The 24,868-nt window shown below is 41.1% G+C and overlaps 1 protein-coding gene and 1 pseudogene across 1 annotated transcript in view; one reads left to right on the forward strand and one right to left on the reverse strand.

Annotated features, from left to right (window-relative positions):
• LOC143029904 (uncharacterized) overlaps positions 1-5,831 on the forward strand; it is a 30,749-nt pseudogene extending 24,918 nt beyond the window's left edge.
• A 2,768-nt stretch (positions 5,832-8,599) lies between these two features.
• The window catches only part of LOC143027156 (uncharacterized), a 59,500-nt gene continuing 43,231 nt past the window's right edge, over positions 8,600-24,868 (reverse strand). The window contains exons 3-12 of the mRNA XM_076188243.1: positions 18,860-18,914; positions 17,993-18,119; positions 16,565-16,635; positions 15,539-15,700; positions 14,529-14,651; positions 13,766-13,856; positions 12,013-12,163; positions 11,604-11,766; positions 10,472-10,679; positions 8,600-8,991 (exon numbers count right to left, since the gene is read on the reverse strand). Coding sequence (XP_076044358.1) covers positions 8,840-8,991; positions 10,472-10,679; positions 11,604-11,766; positions 12,013-12,163; positions 13,766-13,856; positions 14,529-14,651; positions 15,539-15,700; positions 16,565-16,635; positions 17,993-18,119; positions 18,860-18,914 — 1,303 coding nt within the window. The 3' untranslated portion in view covers positions 8,600-8,839. The remainder of the gene's footprint in view (positions 8,992-10,471; positions 10,680-11,603; positions 11,767-12,012; positions 12,164-13,765; positions 13,857-14,528; positions 14,652-15,538; positions 15,701-16,564; positions 16,636-17,992; positions 18,120-18,859; positions 18,915-24,868) is intronic.

Genomic DNA, 24,868 nt, shown 5'->3' on the forward strand with positions numbered 1-24,868 from the left:
TCATCAGGCCTCTCGGCAGCCCCATACCTCCGACCATCAATGGTCCTCTAACGCCTCACGGCTTGTATCGTCAGGCCCTAGGCGTAGACTTTGACCTTATACGATCGTAATCCGATCTCCATACGTCTTCGGGTCGTCCGTGGTAAGAACCCGGGCCTCTCGAAGGACAGGGAGACGTGTCTTATGGTACGGAGGGTGGCGCCTCCGAGGTTCATCAGGCCTCTCGGCAGCCCCATACCTCCGACCATCTATGGTCCTCTAACGCCTCACGGCTTGCTTCGTCAGACCCTAGGCGTAGACTTTGACCTTTTCCACTCGTAATCCGTTCCCCATACGTCTTCGAGTCGTCCGTGGTAAGAACCCGGGCCTCTCGGAGGACAGGGGGGCGTGTCTTATGATACGGAGAGTGGCGCCCCCGAGGGTCATCAGGCCTCTCGGCAGCCCCATACCTCCGACCATCAATGGTCTTCTAATGCCTCACGGCTTGCTTCGTCAGACCCAAGGCGTAGACTTTGACCTCTTCCGTCGTCCGACGTCTCCGGGTCGTCCGTGGGTGGGCGGCTCGGGGACTCTTGGGGGACGGGGGGGGGGGGACGTGTCGGGTGGTGCGGAGGGTGACGCCCCGGGGGGTCGGCGGGCCTCTCGGCGGCCCCCGTGCCCCCGACCTTCGTGGCCCTCTAGCACCTTTCGGTTTGCCTTTTCGGGCGGGTCCGTGAGCCCACCTTCCTACCGGAGCCGCTCACGTAGACCCAACAGAAAGTCCCACTCGAGAAAGAGTTCTATCTATCCCAAGAGGCCTAGGACGCTCGGCTCGTCCACACCCTCCACATCCCGGTCACGGCACCACCCTCCTTCCGGGTTTCTTAAGCCGATAAAAACAATTCAAGCGGCTCGAGCCGCGACAAAGAAATATTTTACCATGTTAAAATTAATTTCAACGCTCACTGTGACTCTGGACGAAGTGAACATGACTTTTCCTATTCAACTTGAGCTAATCTACAGTCATGATGGTCGAGAATTTTACCATGTTAAAATTAATTTCAACGCTCACTGTGACTCAGGTCGAAATGAACATAACTTTTCCTATTCAACTTAAGCTAATCTACAGTCATGGTGGTTAAGAATTTTACCATGTTAAAATTAATTTCGACGCTCACTGTGACTCAGGTCGAAATGGACATGACTTTTTCTATTCAACTTAAGCTAATCTATAGTCATGATGGTTAAGAACTTTACCATGTTAAAACTAATTTCAACGCCCACTGTGACTCAGGTCGACATAAACATGACTTTTCATATTCAACTTAAGCTAATCTACAGTCATGATGGTCGAGAATTTTACCATGTTTAATTAATTTCAAAGCTCACTGTGACTCTGGACGAAGTGAACATGACTTTTCCTATTCAACTGGAGCTAATCTACAGTCATGATGGTCGAGAATTTTACCATGTTTAATTAATTTCAACGCTCACTGTGACTCAGGTCGAAATGAACATGACTTTTCCTATTCAACTTAAGCTAATCTACAGTCATGATGGTCGAGAATTTTACCATGTTAAAATTAATTCTAACGCTCACTGTGACTCAGGTCAAAATGGACATGACTTTTCCTATTCAACTTAAGCTAATCTATAGTCATGATGGTTAAGAATTTTACCATGTTAAAACTAATTTCAACGCCCACTGTGACTCAGGTCGACATGAACATGACTTTTCCTATTCAACTTAATTTAATCTACAGTCATGATGGTCGAGAATTTTACCATGTTAAAATTTATTTCGACGCTCACTGTGACTCAGGTCAAAATGAACATGACTTTTCCTATTCAACTTAATTTAATCTACAGTCATGATGGTCGAGAATTTTACCATGTTAAAATTTATTTCAACGCTCACTGTGACTCAGTGATGTCACGGTATGATAAGATGACGTCATTATGTGATAAAATGACGTCACCATGTAGTCCTATGACGTCAGTCTGTGTCCCTGTGACGTCACGAGGCGATCCTATGACGCCATGATTAAATCCGGTGACGTCACAGTATAGTCACATGATGTCACTAGGTATTAAACATATGGAGGTCCGCTTGTGGGTGATGAGACGTCACAAACTGCCATAGCACACTATTGGATGAGGACGCTCGCCACGGGCTTCGAGGACTTCCCGCGGGAAGACTTGGGGGTGAGTTGGATACATACCGAGGGTCCAGGCCCGTCTTAGCGGGAGACGCTCAGGGAACGTCTTCACCCAGGACGAAGCCTCTTGACTAACGCCCACGGACGAGGTCGCTCGGAAACGAACTCGGCCTCGCATACTCCCTTTCAGTCTCTCGCCTACCCCGAGGATCTTTACGAAACTAGTGAGAGTGGTAGGCGTACGCTGGACGGAAGCAAGCGTCTCCACACTCATGTACCTAGACGGCTAGTTGATGCATTTGCCCACCGGGGAGGGTGCATCGGCCGACATCTCGGTGGCTCTGAGAGTGTTGGCGGACGTGGAGTTCGGGGTGGACTGGGACGGGTCTGCCATCGCTCCCACACAGAGACTTTATTGGCTCGGGGTTGAGTGGAACACAGTCAGCGCTCTTCGGGTGCTCCCCAGCGCCAAGAGAGCGTGCTTCTCTCACACGTTCTCCCTCCTTCGGTGGCGGGGGGGGGGGGGGGTTGCCTCAACTTCGCGACCCCGGCCCTTCCACTGAGCCGCTTGGGGCGCCGACGGCTGGTACGGGAGGTCGACAGGAGCATACTGCTTCTCCCACGTGACCTGCCCGGGCCGATACCCTCAGCACTCCACAGCTTGTTGCGTCCCAGGCTTCGGTCGGGGGCCCTACGCCGGTCGCTCTATCCAGGTTTCAGGAGACCTACGTGGTGTGGCAACTACGCCCACAAGTGTTCCAGTCGCTCTCTCTCCGCTACGGCACCCCAGAGGTGGACCTGTTTGCCTCCCCAAACACGACCCAGCTCCCCCTCTACCTCACCTGCATCCAAAGGACACGCACAGGAGGCCCAGACGCCTTCACGGAGGACTGGAACAGCTGGAAGTACGTATTCATTTTCCTCCTCCAGCGACACCGGTCCTCCTGAAGGTGATGCAGACCCTCAGGGCCTTCAAGGGTCAGGTCTTCCTGATAGCTCCCTACTGGCCAACCCAGCCGTGGTTCGGGGAGCTAATGAGATGGGGCCCTTCTCCCCTTCTACTGGGGTCAGCCTGCCTAGCCAACAGCCTTACCGCACCTCTCCAAGCGTCACTCCAACTTGATACTTGGAGTTTCTACGGGGAGCTCTCAGCCAACTCTTCTCTACAGAGGCAGCAGACAAGATGCTCAGAGCTCACCTTCCGTCCTCAGTGCGGCAGTGTGGGTCCTGCTGACGGAGATTCCGGAACTGCCTTCGGAGACACGCGATGGTGACCATCTCCGCCAGCACGGTTCCGGACTTCCTGACTTGGCTGGCTACCTCCACCAACAGGGCACCGGCGACTATCTTGCCTCACTATACAGCCCTCACGGATCCGCTACGCTTTGACATGAACATCCGAGTGCCACAGAGGGCGCGAACCCTCCTAATGAAGGGGATCAGCGCCTCGAGAGAGTCGAGACATCAACCGGTCCTGGCCTGGTCCTTGCATCGTGTTCTGCAGTACCTGGCGTTCGAAAGGGCCATTATGGAGGAAGAACAATTCCCTCAACGTGTCGTCTTTCTGCTCGCCTTGACTACGGACTACAGGGCTTCACAGCTGGCGGCAATCACCCGCCACCCGTCCTTCTCCAAACTGGAGGAGGACAGCTCGGCCCTAACCTCTCTCCATCACCAACATTCCTGGCCAGGAACGGCCTAGCGGACGACATGATTGGCCCTCTCAGAATACAATCCTTCCGGGAGGGAGGACGCCCACATCCGCTGCGCCCGGTCCGTGCGTTCGAAGACTACGTGGGGCACACGGAAGAGATTTCTGAGGATCATCTCTTCTACAACTCGAAATTTAGGATTCCCCTAACCCCGAGGTCCCGGGCGCACCTGATTTTCCGCTTTTGGAGAGAGCCAATCCGGGCCATGCCCCGCACGCCCACAGCATCAGGGACTTCGTGGCATCGCTGGCATTTCTCCGCACCCACTCTGGAGCGGGACCTAGGGGCTGGACATCGAAGACTCCCTTGGGGACACGGTGTCTCTACCACTCGGTCGCCCCTGTCCCATGTGTCGCCATGGAAACGGCTCTACCCCTGTCATCTCATGAAAAAAAGGGGGTGGAGGGGGCAAAGGGCGACCGAGGATTGGGGAGGGGCCAGGAACCGCTGAACAGGATACGATTTTCGTATAATTTACGCATTGTGTGAACAGTGCAATGTTGTGCATGTCACATTCTTCGGTGTGGGTACTTGATGTTTCTTTTCTCCCCTCTACTGAGTGATAAAATGAATAAGTCTCCCATAGGAAAGACACACGTAATAACGGTTTGAATCAGGCTTCACCTCTCCTCCCACCTGTCCTCGTCTCATGCATAGCTTCGCTGTACAGGTTTCTTTCAGCCTATAATATTTCTTTGTCGCGGCTCGTGCCGCTTAAATTTTTCTTATCGGCTTAAGAAACCTGCACAGATTTAGGGTCCCTCCCTCCTCCCACAGGCGAAGCCTTCATTTCTCATTGAAGTGACGACTCAAGCGAGCCGGCTAAGAAGGGAGGGGGAGGTGGGGTCGACAATGCGCTTGCCTGCACAGAACCGGGAATTTTTAATTTCTGATGATTTTGGCGGAAAATTCCAACCACACTCAACCTTCGGGAAATGGCCATATGACCAGGAGTGTGGTATGGGATTATCGCTATAGCTTCCCTGTGCAGGTTTCTTAAGCCGGTAAGAACAATTTAAGCGGCACGAGCCGCGACAAAGAAATATTTCTTACTACCGGTAAGTTACAATATAAACAAAACCTAGTTGTATCCTCACCTTGATTGCCAAACTCTTTGGTCCAGTCAGAGTTAAACAAAGTCTTTCTTTTTGGCATTTTCGGACTCCTTAACCTTACAAATTAATTGCAAAACCACACTGCACCGTGGCCACCTCAGGACTGCAGCCCAATGTATGAGATGTGAATCATGCAATCACACGTTCACAACATTGGTCCTGTGCAGTTCCTGTCTACTTCGGCTGCCGTACCGAGTTCCGACGTTGACCTTGGCCTGGGTACTCCCACATAATTTAATTGTACGGCATTATTGTATACCTAGGGCTATTTATTTATTTATATATTCTTTATTCATCTATTCATTTTTGTCACACCCCAAGAAAGGAGGACAAATGCACGTCCGGCGTGAGGTTGCCCCGGATGGAGGACAAAGTGCTCATAAGGAGGACTGTGCGGCCTAAAGGAGGAAGTCTGGCCACCCTAGTGTGTGCTATTCGACCGAAAGACCTGTTCCTCAGAGTTCTGTGGAGACTGGCTGCCATTATAATAACAATGGTGGCAATAATAATCATAATAAATAAATGATAATACATTTATTATGAAGAAGCAGATTACAGTACATATAATAATATTTGGACATAATTATATAGTAATGTATTATGGGGTATTACAATACACAATACAAATTAAATTAAAGTTATAATAAAAACTATTGGTATTTGGAAGATTACGGACGGTAACCAGGTTCACCTGTTATATTTTCTGCTTTTAAGAGACCTATTTTTTCTGATTTTTTTCACAATAATATATCGTCGAAATTAATAATTATATCATTGTATTTCAAAATCACTTGTACATGCCACTGGTAATTTATATCAAACTTACAATATTTTTACGATTTATATTTTCCAGATTGAAGTATTAATATATATTGGAAGCAAACGTTGATAATGGAATACATTTTTTAAATCCTCGAAATCTGTCGTTACAAATTTCCGCTCCGATGGTTGACAAAAAAGTGTACCCCTTTTCACAGTCGTGACATACTAGTTTTATTAATATAAAATAAAATAATGCGATTATTTTGTTTTCGACGATTGACCATTGAAAAAACTATCTTAGAAACTGGATCTTTAAAAAGCATAACAGATAAATGGCAAGCTTAATTACCGTCTCAAGCAAAACTACTTAAGTCTAGAACGTGCACCTTGGCTCATGCAAACTGCACAATGTAGACAATTGCGGATTTCCTGTAGTGTTTCGTTTTATACCTGATATCTAACCACACCTTGCCTCATTACGATCTTGGTGACTTCCGATTCCTTTGTTGATTATAGCAACTTCCCAAACTGTAGTAGGTACTACAATTACGCAGGTAAAAGAATCGTGTATGCAAGGGGGTGGGGGAAGCGTCATTAATGGCCGGGTCCAAGAAATAAATAACCGATTTTACATTGATCCGTTAACAACATAATTTTCATCTATAGATGGAGCATAAGTAATCCATCCGCGGATTGATTTGTTTATTTTTTAACTGTTTCCACGCTTGTCACTTACAACCAAAGAATAAGAACAAGAAATCTGGCAAAATAATTTAACATCAAGGTTAAGTATTGAATAGAATTTGACCAGGAAAAATATATATTTCTTTCATTGGCTTACCACTTATGGAGCATTACAGAATCGATGAGGATGCTTAGACCGGATTATGTGAATTCAAACTACTATATTACAATTCGGTAAATTAAAATATGTTATCATAATTATTGGAACTTCTAACCATATCAGCACCATTTGCAGTATAATTAATACGCTCACCATGTACAGGAGATTCAGGATACTATGAAACCAATATGATTTCCTCCTTGCACACACACACACGCACATGCGCGAATTACTTCCCGTGAGCGTAAAATTTGAATACATTTCAATACTTTGAGCATGTTAATAGCTAGCTTCTACATTTGTATTAAGTCACTGCTTGCTCTCTGAAAGCTGCACCTGAACTAAAGACAAACCAACACGTACTGAATATACACTTAATATTTAAACAACCCTACAGCTATTGACTTGGAAAAAAGGAATGTTTTTATTATTTTCGTTTTAGTTATATGTGGATATTAAATTTTCTTACAGCAACAAATCTATTGTAAAATTGGCATCAACTGGGTATAAAACATACTTTTTAAATAAATAACCTTTGGCTTTCACAATAGGACGCAGTAGTACTTGATCGCCAGCTTTAGAAATCAGTGCACACTATGGCTCCGACAGTTCAAAAAGGATATATATAATAATATAAATTAAAAGAAGGCAGCAATCCAGTGAATAGTTACAGTAACAAAAGTGGTCTACGTGTGTAGATGTTTTAGCTCGATGATTTGTAAGGAAAAGTCCTTACATCATCCCGTCTCATATCTGCCAAGTCTTACGTAATTACCGATTTTCAAGTCCTACGGCGTAAATTGACACTCTTACACTTTTTTCTCCGCATGCGATGCGTTTTTCAATGTATTCGTTTTAAACAAATTGAAATAAATTTTCCTTTCCAAGTGTTATGTATGAGCACCACATGAAAAACAGTTTACAAGAACGTTTGCAAACAGTAGTTTTCCATTTTGTGTTCATACCGTGTTTACATTGTCATGATTGTGTTCTCATAAACAAATACCGAATGACAAATTTGTTCTCATGGTTTACCGTTTTATACACAAACTTATGGTGTCTAACGCAAAATCCATCGGCAAGGCACCATAGCTTGACAGGTATGCCGTCTATTTTTCAGTAGTTCTGAACCTCGCCATTGCATTCGTTACCCTACAATGCGGGCTTGCCTTGCACGGGCGGTTAATGTCGAACGCTTGTTCGCTAGTGCTCGATTTCTTCCTCTTATTATAATTTATTCTCCAGTGTTTGTTTTCTCTTTGTTATTGCCATGTCAAAATTCATATTCTGGTCTTAGTTTGTCCTCCCCTCCCTCACTCTTCGATTTTACAATTTTGTCTTTATTTGCTATGAGCGTATGTGTGTGTAATTCATCACGGTCTTTGATTCATGTGTTGGACTCGTGATCGACAGCTATTACCCTCCCGAATAAGAGATCAGAGCCCACATGTAGCCCGGTCTGTGGGTAATGCTGTGACCGAAAAAAAAAAATCTGGAACAAGCTGGATAAAACAATAGTATGTGCAAAAAATATACACAATTTTAAGAGCAAAATAGACACTACGAGATACAAAGACGGGACACTACGAGCGTAGCTCCCCTTCCCGTAAGATACAACTAGGTGAAATACACACTCGTCAAAAGGATATGAAGAAATAGTTTTCCATATAGATGCAATATATGGAATAGTTTAGGTGATATAGGCAAGTTGGAACAATTCACGAGTTCAAATCAATACATGATAATTGGAAATCAAGGATATAGAATAAGTTGGAATTGTACATGAATTCAAGGTTAGATACGATAAAGAATTAGAGAATGAGAGAGTGGACCCCACGAGCATTGATCCTTTCCTGTACACTGCAATTAAGTAAACACACACACACTCTGCTGGCTCCACTGCTAACTCAGTGGTCTGAGTTCAAGTCCCTACCCAGACCCATCTCGGCACTGCCAACCGACACCCCAACTCTGATGAGCAAGGAGGTGTGTGTGTGGGAAACTATTCTTTTTCAGATCTCTCGTATGTGTTTGTTTGTGTGTGTGTGTGTGTGTGTGTGTGTGTGTGTGTGTGTGTGTGTGTGTGTGTGTGTGTGTGTGTGTGTGTGTGTGTGTGTGTCCTTTAGACTGGACTGGTAATATACTATTTTTATCTTCACATCCTCTTATTTCTACTGATTTTTTTTTACGGTTACTCTTCTTGATTCTTTTTTCAAGTCTCCTCCAGCAGTGTTATTTCATTTCTTCTTATTATCAAATGTTGACCAATTACTTTGGAGGGGGAACCTGGTCTGGGAACATGCCTACAATATTGCCGGGTGGGTTATAGTTGACAACAACATAGATTTTCCCGTTCTTTGCTCTCGCTTTTCCGACTCCGATCTCCTTCGAATCCTTCCATATCAGCTGGGTGAAATGTCCTGGTGATAAGAGACGAAAGGTAATATGCAAAACAAACAAAATTTTAGTATAATGCTTCTATTCTCATTTGTGTGGGGTGGTCATAAAATCCAATTACACCATAAAATACCTTTAGATAAGATTGTGAATATTGATTCATTTCCACAAATACAAAATTATTGCTCCCTTTGTAAGGGAGGTGGCCAGACAAGGCACGCACCCACCCTTTGCCTAATTCCACCCATTTGTTTCTCCAGGTGGATGAGGGGCCATCCCTGCCCACTACCCGAGTCAGAAGCCCACAACCTCATTTACACGATGACCCTCCTTTCATGTTCCCTAGTGTGAAAATAGAGAAGACAAGGAAAAATCCCTTTGGGCCACATCAGTTTATATTCCATTCACACCCACTCTCCACTCACATCTCTCTCTCTTGCCTTCCCTGCTCAACAGACATTCCTCTTTCACTCGAAGCCCACTTTCACTCACCCCACTGATCATCTCATTCTTGATGTACCCCTCAGTCTTCCTTATTCATTCTTTCCAGGTGCCTAAAGCATCCCAATGTTTTTTATCTACCCTATCTACTAGCTCCCTTTCTACCCTTGCTATCACCCTCACTTCCTCATTTCTAACTATCCAACCTCATAACACCCACTATACTTCTTAAACACCTTTATATTTCTCCTTTCTTCCCCTTTTAATTCAAAGTCTCTGCCCCACACAGTGTCGTAGACACAGTCACCCCATCATACAATTAGGTAAACATGGTCTTCTTTTTGCATCCATCCTTTGATACCTATTCATCATGACCTTCTCCATTCCTCCAAGACATTTACTTACTTCCTTCACTCTACAGTTTACATCCACCCCTACTCCTCCATTCGATACTACACGTGATCCTAAATATTAAAAAATATTCACTTCCTCTAACCTCTCTTTTTTAAGATTTACCTCTCCATCTTTTGTACATCTTATCAGTTTTTATTTACACACATTTACTTTCAATTTCCTCTGATCGCATACTTTCCCAAAATCCGTCACTGTCTTGGATGCTTCTCTGATCCAGTTGCAAATGCAGCGTCATCAGCAAACAACAACTAGTTCACCTCCCATTTCTGTCCACTCTCTCTAACCATCTCTGGTCCTCCATCCATCACCCTCTCATACCAACCCATTCATGTACAAAATGAACAGCCATGACGACATAACACAACCCTGGTGCAGCCCCACCTTCATCTCAAACCATTACTTACTCTCACCATTCCCAACCCTAACACAAGCTCTACTACTCATGTAAAAGCTTTTGACTGCCATTAACAGGTTTCCCTCTGTCTCATATCTGCACTACTTCTCTCTCACCTTCACTGCTTCTACCACTCATGTTGCTACATCAATGTCACACCTACTTCCCATGCTCTTCCTCCTCTACAGTTACACCCTACAGCAGCCTGAAGTATAATCATAGACCACCAACATTCTTAGCAAGTGTTTTCTTACCAGCATCCATGGAATCCGGTTCCACGCCAAAAGTGTAGGTGTTGATCTCATCGTACCAGGCATCGACTGCTTCGCTGCCCTTGATGCGGTGTCGTGGGTTGGAAGACCACAGTCCATAGATGTTTTCCCCATATTCATTGTCAGCACGGTGCTCCGTACGATCTTGCTTGGCGATTTTGTGAGCCCACGCCTTAGCAAACTTATTCAACTGTAGAGATCAATCAATAACTGGTCAAAACACAAAGAAGAGGTGAACTTCCATAGATATCATGATAACTGTTCTGGTATACATGGAGGGTGTTGTACCAGTTCTAATGGAATGTTTATCATTACTCCGAGCCAAATAATACCAGCTTCTTACAATTAAAAACCAGCTCTGCTTTTGCAATAATTTCAGTGTGATTATAGTAAATAATACTAGAAACTGATTATAATGCTGCTGGTATGGACTTTTGGGGAGAGCAAGAGTAGTGCTTAAAGAAATTCTTCTTCATTACTTAGGGAATGCAAACAAGTGGTTGTCCTGCATAACAGGTGTAAGAGGTCAATTTCCTTCCTTCTAAACCCATCAACACACTCATAAAATGCAGCCCTGAGGGGCTGACATTTGATTCCTGGACTGTAGACAATAGCCCAATATTTGTCCCTGGAGAGATCTGCATATACTCACACCACCCCAGTATTGTTTCATCAACCTCACTTCATTTCTCACTATCCATTCTCATAACCCCAACCATACTTTTCAAGGACTTTAACTCAAGCACATAATTTCTCTTTTTGTCTCCCTTAAATTCCAAGTCTCTGCCTCATACAGTGTTATAGACACAATCACCCCTTCTTCTCTTCGCATCTATCCCCAGATACCTATTTCTCATGATATTTTTCATTCCTCCAAGACATTTTCTTGCTTCCCTCACTTTACAGGTTACCTCTACCCACATTCCTCCATTCACTGCTACATGTAAACCTAAATATTTAAAACTAACCTCTTTGCACTAACCTTATAGATGATCCTATGTTTTGGTGTTCATATTCAAATTTACATCTTCATACAAACCTGTTTCATTACTTCCCAGGAGTTCCCTACCTCCATTTCATAATATGACAAATGACAGTCAAATCTTCAACTTACATCCTTGTTCAGTTTGAGGGACCCAACACCATGCTTCTTTCGATACACATTATGGGCTTTCAGACAGTCCCCATTGAAGTCTTCCTCATCACTCGATGAATCACCCGAGGAGTCCTTCTTACGTGAGAATATCTTACTCACTGTGCTCTGCTTCGGGAACCCACTGGTGGACAGAAGAGGAGGGTCAATGTTTGCCTGTTTTGGGCGTGTTGTTCATTCATCTGCTTCACCTGTTTTTTCGTGTGCATGCAACATGGATACCTCTCCACATATTTCTACATGTATGCATTCAAGATTCTCACAGGTGGATAAATGCATGAGGCCTTTATAGAATCTCCATAGGTAGAGGTAATTTCTTATCTTATCAGAAAAAAATATATTATTGGTGGATCGTTTATGATATTCTTACCCAACTGGAGGAACTTGGGTTGCAAATTGCCCCATCCAGTTGCCTTTGGGGCTGAACTTGGCCACAACATAGATCTTGTGTCCTGTAGCATTACGAGCTTTGGCTACACCAATCTCCTTTGTTTCCTTCCACACCAGTTGCGAAAAGTGACCTAAGGAACATTTAAAGACTATATATATATCTGCAATGTTATCTTACTAGGATGTATATAATTTACGAAATCTAAAACATACTCGCCAAAACACACACACACGAAGGGGAATCGTTGAAGATGATAACAGCCATTTTTGTTCTGAATGACCTCAGACCTGCTAACTGAGCTAATGTCCATTTAGTGTCACAGGTACATGTGCACCTCTCTGGGCAGAGTACTTTGAGGAATTGCTGTTGAGGCAGAGGCCGAGGTTGGTGTCCTTGTCCTTTGTGAAACGATCAGAAGACCTGTCGATCTAAAGAATAACAACTTTACCCTCCCACATCTTGACATCCTCGTCAGCACATCTTCGGATCGCTTCACGCCCGAGTCTATATAAAGGACATTCATCTCGGATTCTGTCTCAATGGCAACATCGAATGCCCGAAACACCATAAACTGAGTGTCATCCTCGTACTAAGAACATAGGAATGTAGGAGACCTCAAGAGACCATGAGGGCTACACTAGGCAGTTCCATGTCTCTTACCACCTGTCATCCCTATCCATAAATTCATGTCATCTTCTCTTAAAACAGTGGTTCTCAACCAGGGGGAAATTTGGATGTTTCAGGGGGGAAATTCTAGTCTGGAATTAAAATTCTGGAAATTATCAGAAAATAATTAGAAAATACACTCAAACCTCGAATTTCCGTACAAATAGAGACCGAGACAAGTTGGAAGTGGAGGTGGATCTTCGATGTGCGCTCTCCATAACTTCTCCAGACATTGAAGGACTCGTGATAGGCAAACAATGCCAGAAGTCACACTAAAATGCTGTGTTAGTGTTAGTGTTCTTATTCAATACAATTTAATGTTAGCTGTGTTAGTGCATTTGAAAAATAAACTAGTAAATAGTCTCAGTGTGTTTTAACTGTTCTTTCTCTCATACACATGAAGGGGGAAATCTGGATGGTTGAATTGGGTGCAGGGGGAAATGACAGAAAATAGGTTGGGAACCACTGTCTTAAAACAACAGATTCAATTGTTTCAGCGGTCACTACATAGTTACTAATCCTATTCTATTCGTTTACCACAGTTGGTAAATCTGTTCTTGCCTATTTCGTTATTAGATTACTTTTTCCCAATTTGAATCCATAACTACGATTCCTGCCCTGCTTTCTCCCCCCGTATCACCTGGACCGCTGCCAGTGCATAGCCAGTTTAATATAAACCCGTGTTACAAACTCCCTCCCTGAAGACGACAAGTGCAGTCGAAAAGACTAGAACTTGAAAAAGAAGAGGGGGTAGGTAGGGGTTCAACATATTAATATACAAATGCCAACATATATTGAAAGTGCACTTAATCGTGATCAGGGAATACCTGCAGAGTGGTATTTGAATTGAGTGTTAAAAAAAGTGCGGTGGAGAGACGGGATACAACAAGAATGACTTTTTTGGTTCTAGGAAACACTCATGTATGATACACATGCACACGCCTATCTCCACAAACGGTATTAATAAATGAATTAATTAGTTATATAAAGTAAACCAATTAAATTATTTTAACTAATTTTATAATTTAATTAATTAGTTGATTTTACTTTATACTTTTTCACTTACCTGACTTCAACAAGAGACCTTCTGGTTCTTTGCCGAATTCATGTTTCTTGATTTCACTGTACCAAGAATCAACCACCTGCTTGCCGCTCATCTATTTGTCCAGATGCAGTGTGGCGGACCAGTGAAAAAATAAACAAATTAATGAACAAATCCAGAAACAAGAAAAAAGAAAAAAGAAGAAGAAACGGATAGATAGAGAAATGAATAAATAAATGAACGGTGGCAGGCCAAAGAGAAATAAATAAGTAAATAAATAAATGTATAAACAAGATGACAGATAAATTAATTTATAAACATAGTGGCAGACCAGCGAGAAATAAATGAAAGAATAGATACAAATGCATAAACAAGAAAACAATTAGATAAATAAACAATATAAGAATAAAAACGTGTCAAACAAGCGCAAGTTGAAGCACCATGAAATATTGGAATTATTTCATTATTGTTAGGATTCGTTATATTTTCTACTAGATGTAACGAGAGTAAAGTTGCCTCAGCAATCAACTATGCAATGGGCTTGTAACGTCTTTATAAACTCTCGATCATGATAAACACACAAGTATCAATGGACGACCAAAAACAAGTCTTCCAGTATCTGATGACGGTAGGTGTTTGTTCACGTGAATCTAGAAAAAAAAATGTTTGACACTATTTTTTCGTATATATCAATGTTATTTTCAGAATGTATGTAAAGGAACTCAAAAAGAGGGAAGAGTGAGGAAAAGAGACAGAGAGAACAAGCGATAATGTTCGAAATACTGACATGGAACTTAGGATTGGATGAGAACATGCAGAACAGATTTTCGCCCATGGTCTTGTCGTCACTGTGCTCCAGCTTGTCCATCTTCGCCAGCTTCTGGGCTACCTCCAGGGCCTTCATGGTAATCTGAAAATGTTTACGTACATCAATACATACATAAATTTGTTACACTTTCTCCACCCAAGCGGTCGTGAAGACACAGAACATCCAAAACAGCGACAGACTGATATGGTTTATCCCAACATTCCATTTACATGGCGACCCTCACTCATTTTCCCCTCATGCGAAAATAGAAAAGACGAGAGATAAAGACTGAGAGAGAGAGAGAGAGGTTTGGTTTTTATACTCTTAATATTTGTACCGTATTGGCCTTCTTACAGTCTTGTGGTACTAGACCTTCCTCTAGCAAACGTACAACGAAACTCTGAGTTGTGCTATTCCTCATTCCTAAATGCCAACAAGTCCTTCAGAAAATTCCTATGTGCTTATATGATGTTTCTTTTGATAGATTATTATTGTCCCCCAACTGATTCCACATTCCATAATTGTCCAACTAATTTTCTTCAATAAAGATTGATTGGCAACTTATTTTTTTCATTATTTCATCCTGTATCGTTGCTTCTTCGTACACTTTAGTATCCACTGTCATTTTGGACGTTCCTATTTTGTGTCTACCTCGAAGTTTTCATCTCTACACACGTTCGTGCATTCCTGTCCAACCTTCTTATTTTCTCTCTTCTTCCACCTTTTCTATGTCACGTCTCTGACAAGTTTTATTTTTTCTTAATTTTATTAAAACGTCATAATAGATTTTTTTTCCATTAATCCTAGGCACATAGTTATCAACACCAAAAATGTAAAAGTTTTTAAAGGTGATCACTTTCTTTTTCGGTTCTTTAGCATTTTCTTCTGATTCCTCCCAATTCATTCCTTTATGTAATCCGTTTGAGAAAAGCTCAAATAACGGAGGGCCACTAATATCTACATAAACTCTAATACAAAGCTGTACTAACCTCCTTGTTCAGTTTAACTTTAGCGACGCCATGTTTTTTCCGATGTTCGTTAACGGTCTTGACGACGTCGTCGACGAAGTCTTCCTCTTCACTCGAGTCTTCACTTGACACAATTTGGGATTTGTTTTTGAGAACTCCTCGACTGCTCTCTTTCTCCTTCACCTGGAGGACGCACAAGGGAGAGAGTTATTCACCGACATATGAATTATGGAAACTGCAAGAGACACTAAGGCCTACACTAGGCAATTCCATGTCCCTTACCACATGCCATCTCTATCTTCTCTTAAAACAACCAATTGTTTCAGCGCTCACTACATGGTAACTAAGTCTATTACATTCGTTAACCACTTTCTTGGTAGACCAGTTTATGCCCATTTCCTTCTGACATGATATGATTCATGCAATTATTAAGAAAAACGAGGAAAAGTATATTAACTCACCATAGGTGCGCGCGTGTGCGTATCGAGTGTACGTGTTGTCATCTCACTGCATTTTATATTTACCTATAATATACACTCGCGAGGGTCTATCTTTTTCTCCAATTATTATACCTAGCTTTGAATTCGCTTGTGGCTCTACCCTGGGCTACATCATCATCTTTTAAACTATTCCAGAAGTTAACGCATCTGTATGATCAATTGTGTCGTGTGACATCCGCTAGACATTTTTTTTATTTGTTCCCATGACATCATGACTCATTTTTAACTTCTCCACTTAAATCACTTGAACACTTAGTATCAACTCCCACTTTCCCATCTTTCAGTGCTGGAGGGCTCACAATATGAGGTTGCCGTTTTTATATTTTCCCTTGCCGTGATTCAAACGGTCTTCACTCCTACATTACATGAAAGAGTGTGTATTTTGCTTATGTACTTGAATAAATATAAAAGTAACCTACACAAATATACAAACAATATTTTGTTTCGGTTTGAATGCTGCAGGACAAATAACGGCATAGGGAATCTAGGTGAGAATATTAAAATAGCAGTACTGCCTGCAGAATATAAGTTTATATATCCTACTTACCTTGCGGATATCAGGCGACGGAGAACCAGAAGAGGAGGAAGAGTGTTGGATCTTCTTTAGACCTTTGTGATCTGGAAGATGCAATTAAGAAAAAAAAAATATGAAAGCTTGCCAGCAAATATGTCCACTTGCAGAGAAGTTCAGCATTATAGAAACGTGTATTTACTTTCGTTCACTTTTCGAATGCACTTGGCCCGACTTCCGCCTCTCCTTTACCGGGTGGTATTATCTTAAATACACTCAGACTGCCCCCATACTACTACTTATTTGTCTCTGCGGCACATCTCTTCAAGCAAAGAAGTTTTGAGGGTTTCGACAATGTTTCCTAAGTTGTTGACATACAGGAGCAAGAAGGAACAAATCTCTTTCTGTCCTGATGTTAATCAAAACAGTGACAACTACAATAGCTGGATTATATTGTAAATACAAGAACTAAAAGATCAAGATGCCTGTATATAGCTGGTCTGTCTGCTATAGTAACACCAAAAGGATTTTGTGATCTTTTATTCATCATTCATTCTTATGCTTTTCCTATCACCCCGAGTTCTTTCTTTCGTAACCACACAATTTCACAACCAATCTCGACTAAGCAAAACATTGGCAGATTGCGCAAGCCTAGTACGTCAGTGAGGCGTTGCATGCGTCTCCGGCTGTACTCATGAATCACCTTAAAGAATGTTTTTCTCAGTCATGAGAAAGGTTGGATGTAGCCATCACATATCTCACATGAACATATATACACATAATGCATACGGTGATATGCAGCCATTTAAACCTACAGTTACTATAACCGTAATAGTGCATTTCTAGTTCTCAGCACAAAGGTAAACATTAAGAATAACATGGTTACAACAGTATTCAAACATACGTAAGACTTAACCGTAAACGCAGGTCTGAAACACTGCACGACAAATGTATCACAACACAAAATTCCATTTAATGAAGGAAATGCCTTTCCAGTGCGCTCATACTAAAATACACAAGCCATTTGTTGGAAGAGGAAAGTTGCAAAATACAACTCCTGTATATGGGAATTTTGTGAAAAGTTACCCTTTGTGTGCAAATGTAAAACTTGAAAATTATGGGTTTCTTTAGCTGCAAGGTGAACTTTTATAATAGTTAACAGAATAATGACAATTATATGTAAATGTAATTAATACAAATACTATGGAGGCCCAATAAAAAAACGAGGATCTCCAGTTGTAAAAATTTCAACTTTTAACAAGTAATGCAAATTTTTTGATTTCCCTTCTATCTGAAAACCACCACAATGCTGTAAACATGAACCACGAATTATTTTTTTTAATGGGAAATAGAATGATAAGTGAGAAAGGGGAAAGTTGTAAAACACTGAATAGTAAAGGCGCGTAAGCTTGGGAAGTCGTAAAAGTGGTAGAGGAAGTATGAGTGGAACATTCTGGAACTCGCCTTTTTCTAATGCTTTTCCAAGGGCTTTGGTGTCGAAGGAGTCGATCTCCCTTGTGCTGATAGTTCTCTTGGTCGTAGTCTTCCCGTCGTCTTCGATAGTAACAGTCTCAATCGTCTCCTCGAAGTTCTGAAAGAGAAGAGAAAATAGGGTGAACCAACGAACCCAAAATCAAAGATGAATACCTCCACTGCAGAAAAAATAACTATCATGAAAACTCTTATTACAATAAGCAACACAATCATCTCTGTGAAGGATTACAGCAATGTGTCAGGGAGCACAGTGGTCTAACGCTGGTCAGACCGATACTATACTAATCTCCGGGAACAAGTCAGATGACATGCTCCATAAACTAGTCCCATCAGTGGGTTCATGACGTTGCCGTCCGTTCCGACCCCTTGACGAGGACCAAGCGCATCATTACCATCAACTGGAAGCACACGCCACAGAGGACGTTGCTTCACTCGCACGCCCTTGACAGTCCCCACGGTCTCTCCGAGGAAGCTCCCATGCAGACACTCTTCCCATCCCAAATAAACCTCAGCAACAGAGTAGCATGACGAGGATAACGAATTCTCGACGGCCTTTTTTTTTTACACCACTCGGGAGATCAGATGACTCACTGCAGCTGACGCAGTCACCACCAACTCCATTTTTAATCTACGGACTGACCTCGCCCGAATTAACAGCGTTTCTTCACTCACACATCTGCACCAGACAGTCCCCACGTTTTTTCCGAGCAGCAAGTTCCCATGCAGCCACACTTCCTTCCCATTCCAAACAAATACCGACAGGTTCGATCAACTTGCCCTTTCAGCCATAATTTCCTATAATGGAACTGACTGTATAACTTATCATAACGTACTCACCTTTCCATCTTTGACGTAAGTGCGAGTTTCAACAGTTGTGGTCTTCTTGCCCATTCTAGAGGAAAGAAGTGCGGATTCGAAGAAGTGCACAGGGCGATGAGCAGGAGCAGTTGGAAAGAAAAAATATTTGAATAGACGTCTTACATGTGTGTCTATATTACAAGAACCCATTCACAGCAATACTCATTTTATTGAAGTCAGCTTTTGTATAACTAGGAAATAAAAACATGGAAACATATTTCATATTGACTCGTAAAAACTTAATCTGAAATGGGAGCATGCAGTGTGGGTGATAACGTAACTACGTGCCGAGTAGAACACAAAATAGCTACATTTTCTACACATCACCATATGAGAATGCAAGTCTTCAGGTCATCGGAATCATGAATACGCGAGTCTTCTTCACGAACCGATGACGGTTACCTACCCGAGGTAGTCAAACAAAGAAGATGTCAGAGTTATTTCCCTGTCGCCCCATCTGAAGGTGTGGCCCTGAGAGGCTGACACTCGGTCTGCCCCCAAGGTCTCTATCAGCTTTATATTTCCCTCCACCAGTAAACACAACCATCGACTGCTCCCCTTCCACTACTTTCAGCCAGTCACATAGTGTTGTAGCCGTAAATGTTTGACTACAACATTGATGGAAAATGAAACTGCGGTCTCTTGAAGGTCGTTCTTGATCAGAGTTATAGGTCAACACTATCCTCAAGGCGTACCATATTTTGACTACAACATTGATGGAAAATGAAACTGTGGTCTCTTGAAGGCCGTTTTTAATCAGTTTTAGGTCAACACTGCCCTCAAGGCCTACCATATTTGGCTACAACACTGATGGAAAATTAAACTGCGGTCTCTTGAAGGGCGTTTTTAATCAGAGTTTTAGGTCAACACTGCCCTCAAGGCCTACCGAGAATGCCCCACACTGCCATAACGCAAACACCAGTCCAAGGTTTCTTCCAGGAGAGGTCTATTGATGTGATGTTGCGGGTTTCCAGTCAGTGAAACTCGAATCAACAATAAATTTATTCTTCTAGATAACGCCTCACCTTCTCATCCCCCTCTCTATCCATCCTCGTAACGCCACCATTCTTCTTAAACACTTCAATTCCTTTTTGTATTCCTTACGTACAAAACCTCTGCCCCAGTGTCGTAGGCAAAATCACGTCTTCGTCCATTGTTCTTTTGAGTTCATCCTCACATACCTATTTCTCATCGTAGTTTTATTTCCTAGGACAATTACTTAGTTCCCTCACTATATAGCTTACCGCCACCCTCAGCCCTCCATTTCCTGCTACATGTGACCCTAAATATTCAAAACTCTCAGTTTCCTCTAGCCTCTCTCCTTTAAAATTTGTCAGCGCCAATCACACTGTAACAACTGCAAGGAGTTACAACTAGGTGCAAACATACATCATGGGGGCTATGGCGCCCCTTTTTTACTTGACTCCCTCCAGAGAAGCCGACCAAGCCCACCAATGATTACTAATATCAACACCGGTCCCTGCTGTGTCGGACTGGAGAGAAGTGACTAGTAGTGGGGTACCACAAGGCTCAGAACTGGCACCTGTAATGTTTTTATTGTACACAAATTATATTACGAATGGAATCAGATATTTACATCCAATCTGACATTATATTCCTCACAAACGTCATTATTGACATTTTTTATAGAGGCTTTTATCCAGTCCGGTAGATCCTCATTAAGTTCTGCATGCTCCAATTTCCACATTAATAATTTATGAGAGCGCTTATTTTTTTCAAATTCACGTATGCACAGTTCACACACCATATCACTGTCGAATCTCAACAAATCTGAAGAACGTGACCTTATCCTGAATCCAAATTCTGCCACGATTTTTCTCCTTTCCTAATATACTATCATTCTTTCACATATTTTATTTATTGTGGATGTCAAGAGCACCAGTCTATAATTATGAAATATCTTTTTCATATTTTCCTTAGTCATGAATATAAACTCTCTCATCATTGTTCTGTGGTTTGTGAAACTTGGTAAGTTAAGATATTTGCATATGTTTAAACGTTGTGAAAATATACTAGACTCCAAATTCTTGCTAAATTCCCTTTTATCTCAATTTTTACCTATTTATATTTGATTCTTGCATCTATGGCAAACTAGATATTTTTCCTTTGTAGGTCCAAGCTTATTAGAAAGCTCTTCTCGTTTAGGTCATTTCCTGTTTAATTCCATCTATGAAATCCATTTAACTTCCTCGTTTTTATTAAGGTATTTAATGTGTAATCTTTTGCTAGATAAATTCATAAGTTGGGAACTGGGCATAGTCAAGGAATTTATCTATGCAATAATATTTTCTCCCGTTATCAAAAGTGGAAGTGCAATGCAGTTTGCGCCACCGAGATCTTCGTGGACCACGTAAATCATGTGTTAGCACAATTTTGTGAAGATAAACCTTAGTGGAATCAGGTAAAGCGTCCGTCAAAATAACTCTGCTTGTCCCCAGCATATCCCAGAGGATGGGGCTGACGCGGGTCCTTTTTGGATGTGGAAATAGTACCTTGTGATATGAAAGGGGCAAAGACTGGCTTATGCGACTGAACATCACAGTCTGCGCCAACAAAAGAAGGCGAGACAGGAAGCTTGTCATAAATATTATTTTCGTTAGGATTTGGGACTCTTTCTTTTAATTTATTTTCTGGGGGATTTTTTTTAATAATTAACGAGTGCTGGTTTAGGAGAGTACTTGTACAACATAGTTTTGTAGTTTGAGATGTGATGATCGTAGCGTTTACAGTAAATATACTGTGAAATATGCATATACATATACATATATATATATATATGGGTTTTGCATATGTTAAGAGCGTCTGCAATGATGTCCTGCCTATAACGTTTACAGTAACTATACTATTTTTGAGTGTAGTATTTTCATGATGTCGATCTTTCGCTACTGTTCCCCAAATATTTGATATGGTCTCCCACTTATATTAGTTGTATTGGATCCTATGAGATTCATTGTACTAAATGGTGCATTCGTGCACAAGAGAATATTCATCGGCAAGATTACCTGTTTTTGTAATATTAGAGGTGTGGGGAAGCATTTTGTGCGCATGATGGAATCATCTCAACGGTTGAATCTTTCCCACCAATAAGTGAAAGAATCGCTGGGAGGAGGGTTCAAAATTTCCTTACTAAATGAATGTACACGTATCAAAACATAAGAGGTCGAGGGACAAGATGATTTATACGAAACTTCCTGCCCTTGACATGATGCTCATTTAGGAAAAGTAAATATTCACTCCACTGCAGTCGGCCTACAAGCTTGACTTCAATCGTAGGGAAAATGATGGAAACAATCATCAGAGATGCTATCGAACATCATTTAGAAAGTAACTGTTTGATAAAAGATAGCCAGCATGGATTCAGACGGAAACGTTCTTGCGTGACTTACTCGAATTCTACTACACAGTCATCTCGAATTATGACAAACGAAACAATATAGATTTAATATATCTAGACTTTGTAAAAGTTTTTGATATCGTCCCCCACGAAAGACTATTTACTAAATTAGCTTCACACGGAATAAGTGGTAGCCTATTAAGTTGGACTAGTAATTGGTTGAATGATCGAAAACAGAGTTGTTCTAAATGGCAAAACTTCTAGATGGAAAAATGTTACGAGTGGAGTTCCTCAGGGTTCCGTTCTTGGGCCACCTCTATTCATAGTTTATATAAATTATATAGACCATGGACTAAAATCTATTGTCTCCAAATTTGCTGTTGATACAAAAATGTGCGGAATGGCAAATTATCACTTAAACCAATGAGATATTCAAGAAGATTTAGATCAATTACAGTGGTCTGAAAAGTGGCTAATGAAATTTAACACATGTAAATGCAAGGTAAAAATAACTGTAAGTACGATTACAAGTTATTTGGAAATTCATTAACTAAAGTGTATAGTGAAGAGGATCTCGGGGTAATTATCAGTAACGATCTCAAATAATCCAAACAGTGTATTTCAGCCTCTGAGAAAGCAAATAAGATTCTAGGACTGATTGCGCGATCTTTTGACTTCAAAAGTTCATCTCTCATTAACAAACTATATAAACCGTTAGTTCGTCCACATTTGGAATATGCTGTTTCCGTATGGTCACCGAATCTCATTAAATATATTGACAGATTGGAAAAAGTATAACGGCGAGCTACAAATTTGATTTAAAAAAAAAAAAAAAAAAAAAAAAAAAAAAAAAAAAAAAAAAAAAAAAAAAAAAAAAAAAAAAAAAAAAAAAAAAAAAAAAAAAAAAAAAAAAAAAAAAAAACGACAATCAGAGGTGACTTGATACAGATCTTTAAGATTCTAAAGGGAATTGACAACATCAAGTGTTAAAATTTTCACATTGAATGAAAATCCGACAAGAAACAATGGTCTCAAATTGTCAGGAAATATATTTAATTTGGAAGTGGGTAGAAACAACTTCGCCATCCGTGTAGTTAATGAATGGAATAAACTTCCTGCAGAGGCAGTGCGATGTGGTTCGAAGCCTTAAGATTCGTTTAGATAAACACCTAAGCAAGATGCTGTAATGCCTGCCATTTATTTCATATTATTTGTATGTTTATTATCATTTGCTTGATTTTCGTTTATTATTATTTACTATTTTCCTGATTGTTTATTACTTAACTATACCTATGCATTTATTTTTTATTATTTGTGTTGTTATATTTTTATGTACTTATTTATAATTATAATTTTTTCGCATCCGACCTAGTTATGGACCAAAAGGTCTCCTGTCGGCATGCTCCTCCTTTGTAATTCTTTGTAAGAGCAGACATGAAATGACGTCATTTATTATGGGCGAAAGGGTTTGACCCTTTCGAAGCATCATAAAATCATTCATATACCTTGAAGCGGGAATATTCGAATGAAGGTAATCAACTAAAATACATTTTCAGATTTTTATTTAAATTTTGTTTGAGACCAATACATAAAAATACATATTTCCTAAGGATATTCTTAATATTATACATACACCAAAGGCTTTTTCCCCCTTATAAGAGAGGTAGCCAAAAAACAAAGGCATAAAAACCACTCCCACCCATTCCATCCCTAACATACTCCACTCCCCTCCACCCTCCCTCTTATCATGGCACCTCCTGGATGACGGGTCATCCCTGCATCTTACCTATCCTAAAACACAGCTTAATCCTTATTATAGAAGTCATATAGTTACTAGGTGGTAGTACACATTTATTATAACTCGATCACTGGCACAACTTTATTTTCAGCCTACATATGATAAAAATAATACTGACTGCAATACCTCCATTATGAATGGATGTAACAATTTTAGTCTTGTTGCATAGATTAAGGCCCCGTTTCTTTGATCTAGCGGACTTGAGGACCCTACAATGTACGTAATTTTCGTTAACTTATTGATAACTATTTAAGTCTCTAATCATTATTCGAGAGATGTTTGCTGGCCAGGCGGATTTGTGCGTACTGGTGAGGACAAAACGTCAGAAATAAAACTCCAATTTTTTTTCTTGTGTTTACCTTACCACTCGTACACACACACATTATGTACATATATATATATATATATATATATATATATATATATATATTATATATATATATATATATATCACAGACCCCTTAAATAGAAGGACAGGTAACTAGCGCTCTCGGGGTAAGGAACTTGGGTCCCACTACCAGACACTTTATGATGTTAACTCGTTACTGATGTCATAAACCCCTTAAATATTGAAAAGATATATGTTTTACGTCTTTCTCTCTCTCTTTATATATATATATATATATATATATATATATATATATATATATACTGTATATGCCAACATTCCATCGTGAAAGGGTGTGTTATAGTCACAGTTTCACAAGCGGAGGTTCGTTACAAAGACAGTGCTGCACGTGATGTGCACGCGGTCGCTGAGTACTGAAGTGGTTTGTTGCGATTCACTTGGGCTGTGTGTAATTAGTGTAGATTGGGGTTGCTCATATTCTAGCGA

Source organism: Oratosquilla oratoria, chromosome 1 (genome assembly GCF_046742065.1).
Source record: "Oratosquilla oratoria isolate Oo_2021 chromosome 1, ASM4674206v1, whole genome shotgun sequence".
Taxonomy (NCBI): Eukaryota; Metazoa; Arthropoda; class Malacostraca; order Stomatopoda; family Squillidae; genus Oratosquilla; species Oratosquilla oratoria.